At 37.0% G+C, this 15,030-nt stretch overlaps 1 protein-coding gene across 1 annotated transcript in view; it reads right to left on the minus strand.

The window, feature by feature from the left end:
• The window catches only part of LOC136875956 (protein brambleberry), a 146,638-nt gene extending 132,327 nt beyond the window's left edge, over nt 1-14,311 (minus strand). The window contains exons 1-2 of the mRNA XM_067149573.2: nt 14,001-14,311; nt 10,987-11,115 (exon numbers count right to left, since the gene is read on the minus strand). Of these exons, the coding sequence (XP_067005674.2) occupies nt 10,987-11,115; nt 14,001-14,246 (375 nt within the window). The 5' untranslated portion in view covers nt 14,247-14,311. The remainder of the gene's footprint in view (nt 1-10,986; nt 11,116-14,000) is intronic.
• Nucleotides 14,312-15,030: the final 719 nt, after the last annotated feature.

Below are 15,030 nucleotides of genomic sequence, written 5' to 3' on the forward strand. Positions count from 1 at the left end.
ATTATTTACAGAAGAATGGAAAAACAAGTTGAAGCTGAGTTGGGGGAAGATCAATTTGGCTTCAGAAGAAATGTAGGAACACGTGAAGCAATCCTGACTTTACGTCTGATCTTAGAGGATCGAATCAAGAAGGACAAGCCCACGTACATGGCATTCGTAGATCTAGAAAAGGCATTCGATAATGTTGTTTGGACCAGGCTATTTATGATTCTGAAGATGATAGGGATCAGATACCGAGAACGAAGAATTATCTACAACCTGTATAAAAATCAGTCTGCAGTGATAAGAATCGAGGGCTTTGAAAAAGAAGCAGCAATCCAGAAAGGAGTAAGGCAAGGCTGCAGTTTGTCCCCTCTCCTTTTCAATGTTTACATAGAACAGGCAGTAAAGGAAATCAAAGAGAAATTTGGAAAGGGAATCACAGTCCAAGGAGAGGAAATCAAAACCTTGAGATTTGCCGATGATATTGTTATTTTATCTGAGACTGCAGAAGATCTCGAGAAGTTGCTGAATGGGATGGATGAAGTCTTAGGTAAGGAGTACAAGATAAAAATAAATAAGTCCAAAACAAAAGTAATGGAGTGCAGTCGAACGAAGGCAGGTGATATAGGAAATATTAGATTAGGAAACGAAGTCTTAAAGGAAGTAGATGAATATTGTTACTTGGGTAGTAAAATAACCAACGATGGCAGAAGTAAGGAGGACATAAAATGCAGACTAGCACAAGCAAGGAAGAGCTTTCTTAAGAAAAGAAATTTGCTCACTTCAAACATTGATATCGGAATTAGAAAGATGTTTTTGAAGACTTTTGTGTGGAGCGTGGCATTGTATGGAAGTGAAACATGGACGATAACTAGCTCAGAAAGAAAGAGAATAGAAGCTTTTGAAATGTGGTGTTATAGAAGAATGCTGAAGGTGAGATGGATAGATCGAATCACGAATGAAGAGATACTGAATCGAATTGGTGAGAGGAGATCGATTTGGCTAAATTTGACGAGAAGAAGAGATAGAATGATAGGACACATCTTAAGACACCCAGGACTTGTTCAGTTGGTTTTTGAAGGAAGTGTAGGTGGCAAGAACGGTAGGGGTAGACCAAGGTATGAATATGACAAACAGATTAGAGCAGATGTAGGATGCAATAGTTACGTAGAAATGAAAAGGTTAGCACAGGATAGGGTGGCATGGAGAGCTGCATCAAACCAGTCTATGGACTGATGACTCAAACAACAACATTGTGATTGACCTTGTTGTGGTTAAAAAATATGTTTCGATTGGTGTTAACTGTCCTGAAGGTTATATAGATATTGTGCTTCTTTAAAGTATTTGCGATCTGATGGACGGCTGGGTTGTTATATGTAAATGTGGCGAAACTAGTTGTTTTTTGTTTTTCTGGGACGAGGTTAGTGGACAATTTCATTTTGATTTTATTAATCAAACGGTTGACCATATCTATTTTAAACCCGTTGAGTTGAGCAAGATTCCTTATGTACTTCAGTTCAATTTTTAAATTGTTGGGAGAAAGAGGAATTTTTAAAGCTCTATAAATTAAATTATAGAAAGAGGCTTGTTTTTGGGACTTGGGGTGTAGGGATGAATTCATAATAGTTAAGGGAGAGTGTGTAGGTTTCATGTATATTCCAAAATCGAAGGTATTATGTCCGCGTGTAATAGTTAAGTCCAAAAAGTTTAATGAGTTCCTAACCTCATCCTCTTTAGTAAACTTAACATTGGGGTCAATTTTGTTTAGGGACTCCAAGATCTCGTCACTATTAGTGACTTTTTTGTCGAAAATTACGAAAGTATCGCCTACAAATCTCAGCCATAAACATACGCCTTTTATTTGTGTTATAATTTTTGTGTGTTCTATTGTGTCCATATAAATGTCTGCTAGGATGCCAGAAAGAGGGTCGCCCATCGCTAAGCCTGTTTGTTGGTAAAACTTTCCATTGAAAGAGAAAAAGTTGTTGCTTAAGACAAAATTTAATATCTTCATGAATTCTTCAATTTCCATCTTACTAAGGCCGCTGTGTTTATTGATATTATCACTGATGATTCTTACAGTTTCTTTGGTAGGGATGTTTGGGTACATATTTATGACGTCATAGGAGCACATTGAGTGATTGGGTCGCAGCTTAAACTTGTTTAAAATTTCGCAAAAAGTGAATGAATTTTTTAAAGGATGTTTATTATTGAATACGTAATGTTTTTTTAGGAAGCCGTGAATGAATTTTGATACTTTATAGGTGGGGCTGTTTCTACAGTTTATGATAGGGCGTATTGGAATGTCCTTCTTATGAATCTTTGGTAAGGCTCTGGCTGTCGGAATACTAGGGTTCATGTTAAAAAGTTTTTGTTGTTCTTGTTCATTGAAAAGAAAGTTAGAACTTCTTATTAGAGTTTTTAGATTTCGCTGAATTCTCGTGGTTGGATCTTTGTTGACTATTGTGTATATTTTGTCCTTAAAAAAGTCTTCTGTTTTTTGAATGTATGTGTTTTGATCTAGGAGAACTGTGGATCCTCCTTTGTCCGCTTTTGTGACAATAATGTTGTCATCGTCTATTTTCCTTTTTACGTTCTGGATCAATTTTTTGTGGTCGAAATTTGAATTTGCGTTTATTTTTTCCGCTAATTTTGGTAGTTTCTTTTTTACCTCAAATCCGGTATCATTTTGTGTTTCTAAAGGGAGTTTAGAAATGTTAGCCTCGATCTCAGCTACTGTATTGATAATATCCGTTTCTTTTTTCATGCTAGGCCAGTTATGTTTTAAGCCTTTATTCAAGATCCCCATTTCTTCTTCAGAGAAATGTACGTCTGTCAAGTTAACTACTGTGGGTGTATTGTTCTGTGAGGGAGCCGCTTTCTGCGTGTCTGAACTACGTTTTGGTAACCGTGATTGGGATGATTTTAATTGAGATAGTTTCTTGTCGAGAGTAACTTGCTTCCTATCCAACAAAGCAATCAATTTACTGTCCACATGTAGTTGGAAAGAGCTCCATTCTAACGGATGTAAAGCCTGAGCTAATGCTAAATGAACTTTATATAACTGCAGATTTAAAAGTGACTTCTTTTTATATGACGCTTTAATTTCATTTCTTAACCAAATGTCGTTGACCTTGTTTCGAACTCTAATCAAACTTTGGTTAGATAAGTTTTTTCGCTGTGTAGGCTTCAAAAATTTTGGGATCAATTTTAGTTCTAGACACTGTTTTAGAAAGGCTATGTCTTTAGTTAGTTTACAAATCTTGACCTTAAGGTTGGAGTACCTATTTAAATGGTATTTTGCCTGGTTGGCTACCAAATTACAAGTAACAACTCTCATTATTGTTCCGTATTGAAGATGACGTTAGGCAAAGATACCAAGAATAATTTAATAAAAAAATACCTATTCAATACTTTCCACGTTTAATGTGGTTATTATCTACATGATTTTATGTAGACTTATTTGGTCAGGTACATGTTTCACCCATTATTTTGGGCATCTTCAGCCTGTAAACAACCTTTAGGTCAAGGTTTGGGACCTTATTTAACCAATATAAACATACCAATATATACAATATATACATTATATAAAATATATACAAACATTAATGAACTCTTAAGATGGGTAACATAAGTTAATACAGTTAAGTTTTTTTGGTCCTAATCTATCTAATATGAAAAATGTCCAAAACTAAAATGGATCTTCTTTTCGGTAAAGAGGATTACATATCGGGGTTTATGTGACCCCTATATCATATTAAGTTCTTGACGTATCGTGTCTGGTGACAGGATGTATCGTCAAGAATAAGTGGAGATTTGAACTGATTGTTGCTTGTAGGTTGGTCAAGATTGAAAATATAAATTTAAATTAAATGTGTTTTAACTTGGCAGTTCTATTCTGGTTAACTTAAAATGTTCAAAAATAAAAATAAAATGAAACGGATCTTCTTTTTTATCATAAGTCTTGAGAAAGGGTGATATTAAAAAACTGGGGCTTATTTGACCCACGATTTTCATTTTCATGTTCTTGACGTAACTAATATTTAAATGTGTTGTCATGCACAAGTGGAGATTTAAAAAGCCGATTGTTGTCGGTAGACTGGTCAAGAATATGAACCCCCCGACCCTACTGATGAAGGATGAAGATGGTAAGCTGGCCCATAACAATAAAGACAATGCAGAAATTCTGGCTAAACATTTCAACAAGCTTTTAAATTGTGAGGAACCTACAGAACTCCTTCATTTGGACACCAACACCCCGATAAAAACATCACCAGAAAACATCAATCCCCCCACAATAAAGGAAGTCTACCAAGCTCTGAATAAATTAAAAAACTACAAAGCGCCAGGAGAAGATCAGACCTTTGCGGAAATCTGGAAATATGCAGGAACCTCAGCAAAAGTTGCCCTCCATCAACAACTTGTCTCTATTTGGATTAAAGAAGAACTACCAGAACACTGGACAACAGCCCTCATTCATCCTCTGCACAAAAAAGGGGACAAAACCGACCCTAATAACTACAGGGGAATCTCTCTCCTAGACATAACATACAAAATATTTTCAATAATCATCCTTAATAGGATAAGTTTACAACTTGAGAAAGAACTAGGAGAATATCAAGGAGGTTTCAGACCCTGGAGGAGCTGTCCTGATCAGATCATGAGTCTTAAGTTGATAACGGACTATAACAGGAGAAGAAACAGAGATATGGTGATAACATTTGTAGATTTCAAGAAAGCTTATGATTGCATCCATAGAGAATCTCTGTTTAAAATTTTAAGACACCTTGGACTACACCCCAAATTAATAAACATGATAAAATTGACTCTCACCAATACCAAGTCAAAAGTGAAGTTTAGGGGTGAAACATCAGAGACATTTGAAATTAAAACTGGACTACGGCAGGGAGATGGGCTCTCACCACTATTATTTAACTGTGCTCTAGAAATGGTAATGAGGGAATGGTTTAGAAAATGTCCCCCCAAAATAAAGACTGGCCGAAAAATCAAAACACATTGCCTGGGTTTTGCTGACGATTTAGCATTACTAGCAGTGGACATAAAAGAAGCAAAAACCCAGATATCAGAACTTCAAAACATTGCAAATAAAATTGGCCTCAAAATATCATTTGAAAAAACAGAAATTATGCCCCAAAAACCAACACAGCTAAAAGAAGTCACCATAAATGGTAATAAAATCAAAATAGTAACTCAGTTTAAATATCTTGGAGAAGTAATAACACATAACTTAAATGAAAAAATCTCAATCCAAGTAAGAACAAATAGATTAGCTAAAGCACAAAAATTAACATGGGATATCTACAAAAAGAAATGTCTATCAATAAATACAAAAATAAAACACTACAACACAGTTATAAAACCGGAAGCTACATATGCAGCAGAAACACTCTTTTACCTGAATAAACAATCAAAGACTGACAGACTTCAGAAAATTGAAAGGAGGATTGGAAGAACCTGTATCAACAAAAAATATCAGAAAGATGGACAGTGGCGGTTAATACCTAACAAAGTCGTGTACAAAGAGCTAGAACCCATTACAGATACTATGCGTAAGAGGAGACTGGGATTCTTTGGACATATCATGAGGATGCAGGACTCGAGACTTCTGAAACAACTAGTACAACACAATCTCGTCTCAAAAAATACCACAACAGGATGTAAATGGATCAGAGAAGTAAGAGAGGATCTGAAGGAAATAGGCCTTACAACAGAAGACACCAAAAATAAGATAAAATTGAATACAAAACTCAAGAATACAAACCTCCGCTTTACCCTTACACAAAACAAACCAACAACACGCACATTTTCAACTGAGGAAAGGGCACGAAGATCGGAGCGTCTGAAGAAGTACTGGGAGGACCGCAAAGCCCGAACAATCCCTTCAAAGAGACCTGAACGACGGACTGACTAAAGTGATCCTATGTGGTCATAAAAGAAGAAGAAGAAGAAGACTGGTCAAGAACGTTGTGAATGAAACTGTTAGCGTCTTGACTTTGGGTCTCATGTAACATCAAGGAATTGACATGAGTACAATATTAAGCTGTTTCATAGTTTTAGGCTGCTCCTTAATTGAGAAGGAACATCCTAGATACTTGATACAGTCTTGTGTGAAAAATTGTTCCCGTTGATGTGTTGCTTGGTCTTTGGGAGGGATCTTAAGAATATCTGTATGAAGTAGAAAAATAATATTGAATTAAAAATTTAGAGCACGCATTGTGATAAAATGTATTAAATTTTTCAATTTTTCATTTTACAGTTAAGAGGTGTTAATTTAATACATTTTATCACAACGCGTGCTCTAAATTTTTAATTCAATATTATTTTTCTACTTCATTACAGATATTCTTAAGATCCCTCCCAAAGACCAAGCAACACATCAACGGGAACAATTTTTCACACAAGACTGTATCACGTATCTAGGATGTTCCTTCTCAATTAAGCAGCAGCCTAAAACTATGAAACAGCTTAATATTGTACTCTTGTCAATTCCTTGACGTTACATGAGACCCAAAGTCAAGACGCTAACAGTTTCATTCACAACGTTCTTGACCAGTCTACCGACAACAATCGGCTTTTTAAATCTCCACTTGTGCATGACAACACATTTAAATATTAGTTACATCAAGAACATGAAAATGAAAATCGTGGGTCATATAAGCCCCAGTTTTAATATCACCCTTTCTCAAGACTTATGATAAAAAAGAAGATCCGTTTCATTTTATTTTTATTTTTGAACATTTTAAGTTAACCAGAATAGAACTGCCAAGTTAAAACACATTTAATTTAAATTTATATTTTCAATCTTGACCAACCTACAAGCAACAATCAGTTCAAATCTCCACTTATTCTTGACGACACATCCTGTCACCAGACACGGTACGTCAAGAACTTAATATGATATAGGGGTCACATAAACCCCGATATGTAATCCTCTTTACCGAAAAGAAGATCCATTTTAGTTTTGGACATTTTTCATATTAGACAGATTAGGACAAAAAAACTTAACTGTATTAACTTATGTTACCCATCTTAAGAGTTCATTAATGTTTGTATATATTTTTTATAATGTATATATTGTATATATTGGTATGTTTATATTGGTTAAATAAGGTCCCAAACCTTGACCTAAAGGTTGTTTACAGGCTGAAGATGCCCAAAATAATGGGTGAAACATGTACCTGACCAAATAAGTCTATATAAAATCATGTAGATAATAACCACATTAAACGTGGAAAGTATTGAATAGGTGTTTTTTTATTAAATTATCCTTGATATCTTTGCCTAACGTCATCGTCAATACGGAACAATAATGAGAGTTGTTACTTGTAAGCAAAAAGTAATCAAAACTTCTATGGTTGTGTTATAACTGTGAACAAGACTTCATTGTATATAAAGCAGGAAAGAGCATGCGAAAAGAATTGGAAGACATGCGAACTGATTTTAATAAGAAACTGGGAGACATGACAGATGCACTTGCACAATTACTAGAGGATTAAATAAAGCTTTCAAAATAGGTTTCCCGATGGCACACCTCAGGGAAACTGAAAGAGCAGATTTCTGGCCTCAAGGAGTGGTAGTAAGACCTTTTCATTTCTCATGCCGTTATTCAAACAGACAGAACCAGGGAGTCAACCTGGTCACATATCTGTAATGAAAACTCGCCAATGAACATAAAGGGAATAATACAAGAACGTAAAACGAATCACCCCAAAGAATCGGTGAGAATATTATTATGGAATTCTGAAGGAATTAGAAATACAGTCCAACTCGTCCCAGGAGACCTCTTACAAACATACGACGTAGTGATACTAACTGAAACTTTCCTCACATCAGAATGGAACCACAAAAAATTTTATTCCGTACACTCTTTTGCAGAACAAGGCGATCGAGGAAGGCCTAAAGGCAGTATAACTATTGTTCTAAAACCCAAACTAGCTCCCTTTAAAGTGATTCTAAGAACAGACAATGTTCTAGCTGTGGAAACGAAACCATGTAAAATTATAGGTGCTTATTTTCAACAAGAATATAAGGAAGAGGACATAATAGACAAACTAGCAACCGCCTTCCATATGTTATCCAATACAGACACTGTCATACTAGCCGGAGATCTGAACTGCAGAATCAATTCAGAGCAAACAAAAACAAAAGCAGTAATAAATTATACGAATGCAGAAAGTCTAACTTTAATCAATGAACGCAACAAAAAAACTTATATAGGTGTGAATGGCGCCAGTACAATAGATCTGGTCTTCAGCAACGCAAGTATAGCTCCAGTATAGCTCAACAAAACACCATGCAGGTGAGCTTATCAGAAACCTATGTATGAGGCACAGTCTGATAACTGCATACGGGAGATAAATCTCCACAGTTAACAGCCAATCATAGGCAGCCAATCACTCCGATAGAGCGCGTTAGACTCCAGTTCCAGTTAGCAGTGTTGTCGATTTGTTGTTTACCGTAACCATGTGCTATTAGCTGTGTGTTGTATTGTGCTCAGTTCTTTTCGCGGTCTTTGTGCTAGGTTGTTGTTCGTTTATATTTCATAGTGTAGAGTTTATAAATGATTTGTTTAGTATTTTTAATAGTACAGCGTGTTATATTGTAGTGAATAGTGTGTAACAGATGATCTACTGTAGTTTATATAGTAGCTTAGTTTAATATTTCGTTCGGTAGTAATATAGTAAAAATCAGATCAAAAATTAGATGTATAGCTTTTCAGGCGTTTGCTCTATTAACCAGCATTTCGTCTTAGGCCTGACACTAGACTCGTCAGAGTGGGATGTGTCAGACCCTACCCACTTATGATGGGGTGTATGCAGGTGAACTTATCAGAAGCCTCTTATGTGGCACAGTCTGATAACTGCATACGGGAGATAAAACTCCACAATGGAATTAATGCCCGCCTAGCAATTCCAAATGGTAATTCTAAATTCCCATGGAGGGAATTAGATATTTTTCCACCAATAGAGCATATCAAAAATCAGATCAAAAATTAGATGTATAGCTTTTCAGGCGTTTGCTCTATTAACCAGCATTTCGTCTTAGGCCTGACACTAGACTCGTCAGAGTGGGATGTGTCAGACCCTACCCACTTATGCTGGGGTGTATGCAGGTGAACTTATCAGAAGCCTCTTATGTGGCACAGTCTGATAACTGCATACGGGAGATAAAACTCCACAATGGAATTAATGCCCGCCTAGCAATTCCAATTTGCAGTTATCAGACTGTGCCACATAAGAGGCTTCTGATAAGTTCACCTGCATACACCCCAGCATAAGTGGGTAGGGTCTGACACATCCCACTCTGACGAGTCTAGTGTCAGGCCTAAGACGAAATGCTGGTTAATAGAGCAAACGCCTGAAAAGCTATACATCTAATTTTTGATCTGATTTTTGATATGCTCTATTGGTGGAAAAATATCTAATTCCCTCCATGGGAATTTAGAATTACCATTAGTAATATAGTAGGTTAATTTTAGGCCTGTGTGTGAATTTGATATTCTGTCATGTCGACGCCTACGTCTTAGGATGAAGCTCCCACGAGAAGAAAGCTCTTCGGACACGGTACTCCACTAGAGCCAGGCCCGGAAAATTGTTTGTAATGTTAGGGAATCATTCTTCACAATGGCGGCTAGAAAGAATGAGCTGATTAAGTGGGAGAAAGAGCACAATATTTTGGTTGGCAATGACATGGGGAAGGTGGATCTTATGCATGTCTTGAAACAAAACAAGCCCCAGTGCCTAGTTTATGTGGTGGATGAAATAGCCAGAAGGAACGAGCATAAAGTAGTTCACCTTCCACTATACCAATGCCATTTTAACATCTTATAACTGATTTGGGCCCAATTGAAGAATTAGATAGCTGAGAATAACCGACTCTTCACAGTTTCGGAAGTTGAAAGACTTATTCTCGAAGCCGTAGGCCGTATAAGTGCGGAGGACTGGAGCAACGTTGTGAGACACACGAAATCCGAGATGATTAGAGCTCACAGACGATTATGTTGAATACTTTATTATCTCTGTAGGATCAAGCGAGAGTGAAACCTCAACATACAATGACAATGCTGATAGTGACTCAGAAATGAGTGGTATATTCGCTTTGTAGGATTATTTCCTTCGTTACGGGAAACTGAATCTAAAAGCAACGCAAGATCTTCTACATGGTGAGTAGAAATTTAATTTAATTTTCTCACTTTTTATCTGTTTGAGCAATGACATTTTTATCTTGTAGCCTTATCCTAAATGTGTTGTGTATTATTGTTCATCTTATGTGAATCATGTATGTTGCTACAAAGAATAACTGATTATGGACTTATATTCCAGTATTTGCATTTCTGTTCGTGTTGTGTATCATAAATCAGCTGTTTGTATTCGTAGCAGTTTGGCACCACCGTCTGACTGCCGGCTAACTGTCAAGTCAAAACTCATAAAAACGGGACTATAGACATGTAATGACGCGATTTGCTATTCACGGATTTCACCACCGGATATGCAGCAGAGCCAACTACCATGAACCAAACGAATTACAGTGTTTATGCAAATTGTGCAGGAAAAGCTGTGAGAGGTGCCACGCAATGTCATGCAGGAAAAGATTTTTTTTTTTTTTAAATTGCTTCACGTCGCACCGACATAGATAGGTCTTATGGCGACGATGGGACAGAAAAGGCCCAGGAATGGGAAGGAAGTGGCCGTGGCCTTAATTAAGGTACAGCCCCAGCATTTGCCTGGTGTGAAAATGGGAAACCACAGAAAACCATCTTCACGGCTGCCAACAGTGGGATTCAAACCCATTATCTCCCGGATGCGAGCTCACAGCTGCGCGCTCCTAACTGCACGGCCAACCCGCCTGGTAGGGAAAAAATTAGTGTCACTGACTAAATTCTGTCTCGATGAAAATGAGAGCCAAAATTTTCTTTGCACATTGTGCGAAACTTTTCTCTATTATAAATATCATAATCTATAGTACCATAAAAAATAATCATACCATGTCTTCGGTACAGGGGAATTGCTGACGACCTTCCACAGCTGACTGGCAGTTCAGTAAATTGACACTCAGTTTTGCTAGTTGTTCCTCAGTCATGTCAGAACATGATGTTGTGATCTGCATTATCACCTGGCATGGAAAAAAGTGAAAAATGTTATCTTCTCTCATGTAAGGCATAAGTGAACATAATTAAATAGAAAAAAAAATGCATATAAGTACTCGATAACTCAGTCAGACCCAGAACAGTACACGTTTTATTCACGAACAGAACAAAAATTGTAAATGCTGTAAATAACACTATAAGGAGGTCAAAAGTGCATACAACAAAACAAAAATTATAAAACTATAGGTTTGTTAACTTTTGTGATAGGCCTATAAATACATTAACTTCTGAAACAAGCTCAAATAACACACCCAGAATTGTGGGATGAGCCTGTTCTATCATGTTTCCCTGTAATACTTTTGAGTGGCCCTATGGTGAATTTTGATCTATTAAGTTGTTGCAAATTCATCTCTTTAGATTTTGTTTTAATTTTTGATCACTGTCACTAGCTTTCCTGCCATGGTCATCACACCTCACGCATGAACGTTCACACAACTGTCATAACAATATCACTCACTAATCAAATTGTTAAACATCATTAACCCGAGAGAGGTAACGTGACTTTTCATAACGCCAGTAGTAACGTGGGGTGTCCCTGGACCCCCCCATCAATTTCTTGTCTTTTGCGATACTATAATGAAAGCAAAACCAAATTTTATTAAATAAATAAACAGTAAGCAAGGTTTTAACAATAATGAAACTGTGATATTGTGTAAAGTACTTCAATGTCACATCAAAAAACAAATACAAAAACAATATCGAAAAACACCGTTTGCCATCATAGGAGTTTTTATTACAATTCTGTTTCGTTGTAAGATTCATTCAGATTCACTTATTATGTGTTCTCCAGCATCAATGGAAGGTTCGCAAACATTTTTCATGTGATTCGTGCACATATATCTTAATCACTTTCAACAGAATGGCCTAGTCTTCAGTAAATTAAGAGTCCCACAAATGGTGACGTGGGGGTCCACAGGCACCCCAGTCACATTAACTGGCTGTTTTCTTTCTCCAACGCAAAGAACACTGGAGATGCATGTAGGAACTTGTTAAGAGAACACCTGAATGAAGGTAGACCAAGTATTAGCAATATAGCCAACCAAACACGGATGCAGTAGTTCCAGATTTCACCGTGAGGGTCTGGCAGCACCCCGCGTTACCTCTCCCGGGTTAATAGGGCCCAGATTCTTATTTTAACCTATTATTTTCTTGACATTTTTATTTTAAAATTTCAACAACCCTTTGTGTTTTATGCCTAAAAGATTCTTATATGTGAATCTTATTGAACCTAAGAAGGGGAGAAAGGGCTAAAAGGATGAAACAGTCCTTTTCAAAATATGTTATGCAAATCCAAATTTTTACTCAAATTCAAGTGGAGCTACCAGTTATTTTGAATTTTTACACAGACTGCATATCGTCGTTGCCAGGGCAAAACCTCCTATGTGATAATATTTTTGGAGATATAGCCTACTGTCCCGCAGCACATACATTATGAAGAGTGAGAATGCCTTGACAATATTCACACAATATTGCACCTTAGATGACAGAACCTTACCGGCCAAAGTTCAAAGTTAAAATATTTCACATAGGAGGTTTTGTCCCGACAGCGACGATATGTTACATGAAAGTTGTATAACTGTCCACAACCTAGGGAGGTTGCTGACAGAATACAAAAGCATAAGTTAGAATGCAATATTCTCTGAAAAGTGCTACTTACATCATTAAATCAGGACAAACATTAGGCTAGTAAATTTCTACCCAGCTATGGTTCGTCACCTGCTTTGTCCATGGCCTACATCGCTTAACAGAAGAAAATTTCCCTGGAATCAATGACAGTTTCCTCCAGAACCTGCTCTAACACATTGGAGTACCTGGACAATGGCAATTTTATCAGCCAATCACTGCGAGAAAATTAAGGAGACATGCCTTCGACTCAAGTGAATTAAGGTGCACTGCTAAAGTCAAGATTGCACTTCTTAACAACAGCAACATTGCCTCCTTGATATTCTAAACGGTGCTCTTTCAGTGCCTACCAGTTGCAATTCAACATGTGGTGTCTGTGTCCCTGCCCCTAAAAGATACTGATGTCATGGAGACAATGCATAACTCAATAAGCGAAATTCCTGGATCTGTAGACAGAGCATATGGTAATAAATAAATCAATCACCAGTGATCTGCATTTCGGTCTGCCGCCCTAATATTATGAAAAGGAATCATGAATACGAAAGATGGAAATAGTGAGCGCAGTTATTCAGGTGAATGAGTTCACAGGAGAAAAAGTGCACGGCGAATAGTGTCACCACATGTCGCAAGATCATCACGTCCGTGCAGAAGTCACTACACGTTTACCTACTTCTGTTTTTCGTTCACTTGTCATAAAATTCCTACAAAAGGCTAAAATATTTTTAAAACAGGCTAATCTGCGATAATAAAAGACTTTTATAAAACCTAAACATCCGGGCCCTAGTCATTAAAAATAAACAGAATGGTATTTTTATTTATTTATTTATTTATTTTTTGCTAGGAGCTTTACGTCGCACCGACACAGGAGTTGGAAAGAAGCGGCCGTGGCCTTAATTAAGGTACAGCCCCAGCATTTGCCTAGTGTGAAAATGGGAAACCACGGAAAACCATCTTCAGGGCTGCCGATAGTGGGAAACAGAATGGTAAACAAAGTCCGCTGACCAGTAACAATTTTAAATTTCGCGCTCGATTTGTAACAGTTTATTCAACTTTATTCAACGCCCAATCAATTCTTAAACAAAAACACATTATTAATTATCGTGGAAAGTAGCTACATATGATATTTGTTTAAATGACAAAGGCATTTGTCTTGAGTCCGGATAAAAATATCCCGCAATCGCTCACCTCTCTCCTCCGCACATTGACCGTGCCAAAACATTTTACGTACCTTGTGCTGACACGAGTCCAATTCACTTAGTTTCAAACTTGTATACTTCTTAGCTTCTTCCAAAAATTTCTCGTCGTCAGTCTTGGCTTCGAATGGCACTTTTACCATGGTCATCCCCTTAACTTTTGGCCGGGTATCATCAGCTGCATCATCGTTCTTACTCCAAACCCAATCCAAACCCCAGAATGAAGCCTCAATTATCGAAAAACTGACAATCCAAATTGTTAATATGATAGCCAGCTTCATGGCGACATACAGATTACAAAATTAACCTTCAAAATTATGTTTTTCAACTGATGCTGGATCCATACGTCCCCACCACGAACAATGCAAGTTTGAACTGGTCCGTTGGTTTTGGTCACTGGTTGGTCATTCAGACACGTGAATGCGCATTCGTATATTCTTATATTTTTATTTTTAACATCCAATGCTACCACCATCCTTGCTGTGAAGTTTCACAGATATCCCATGCAGAAATTATTTCGACCATAGCAGACAGTCTATAATATTGTTATTATAGTGAAGCTATGTTACAATAATTGTGCGTACTGTTTACACTTTACAGTACGAGTTATTTATCCTCCTTTTGAAAATACGTGTAGCAAATTTGGACCAATGATGTTTTCATTTCATAGAGCTCCCAATGCCAAAGTGAAACTAAAGGAAAAGATTCCACGTGATAGTTTTTTCTACTTCGTTGGTTCATATATTAAACAAACTGGCAACAAAAGATTCTTGCCCGTATCCACGAAACAGTAAATAGAAATTAACACACGTAAGTGATTTAATTAAATAAATACGACTACACTTCAATATTTTTATCTATTTTGCGCGGAAATGAGAACATTTAGGAACCGCATTCCTTAGAATAGTGAAGTATCTCACATGCAAAGAAGGGTTGTCTTTCCCTTATGTTCTTTGGTCTTTCCTCTGCACATGAATTCAATACGCGCCTTGTTTAAAATACTTTGCTCGAAAATACGCTGCACAACATTGAATTACTACACACTAAAACACAATATCATCGAAA

The sequence above is a fragment of the Anabrus simplex genome, chromosome 6 (genome assembly GCF_040414725.1).
Source record: "Anabrus simplex isolate iqAnaSimp1 chromosome 6, ASM4041472v1, whole genome shotgun sequence".
NCBI lineage: Eukaryota > Metazoa > Arthropoda > Insecta > Orthoptera > Tettigoniidae > Anabrus > Anabrus simplex.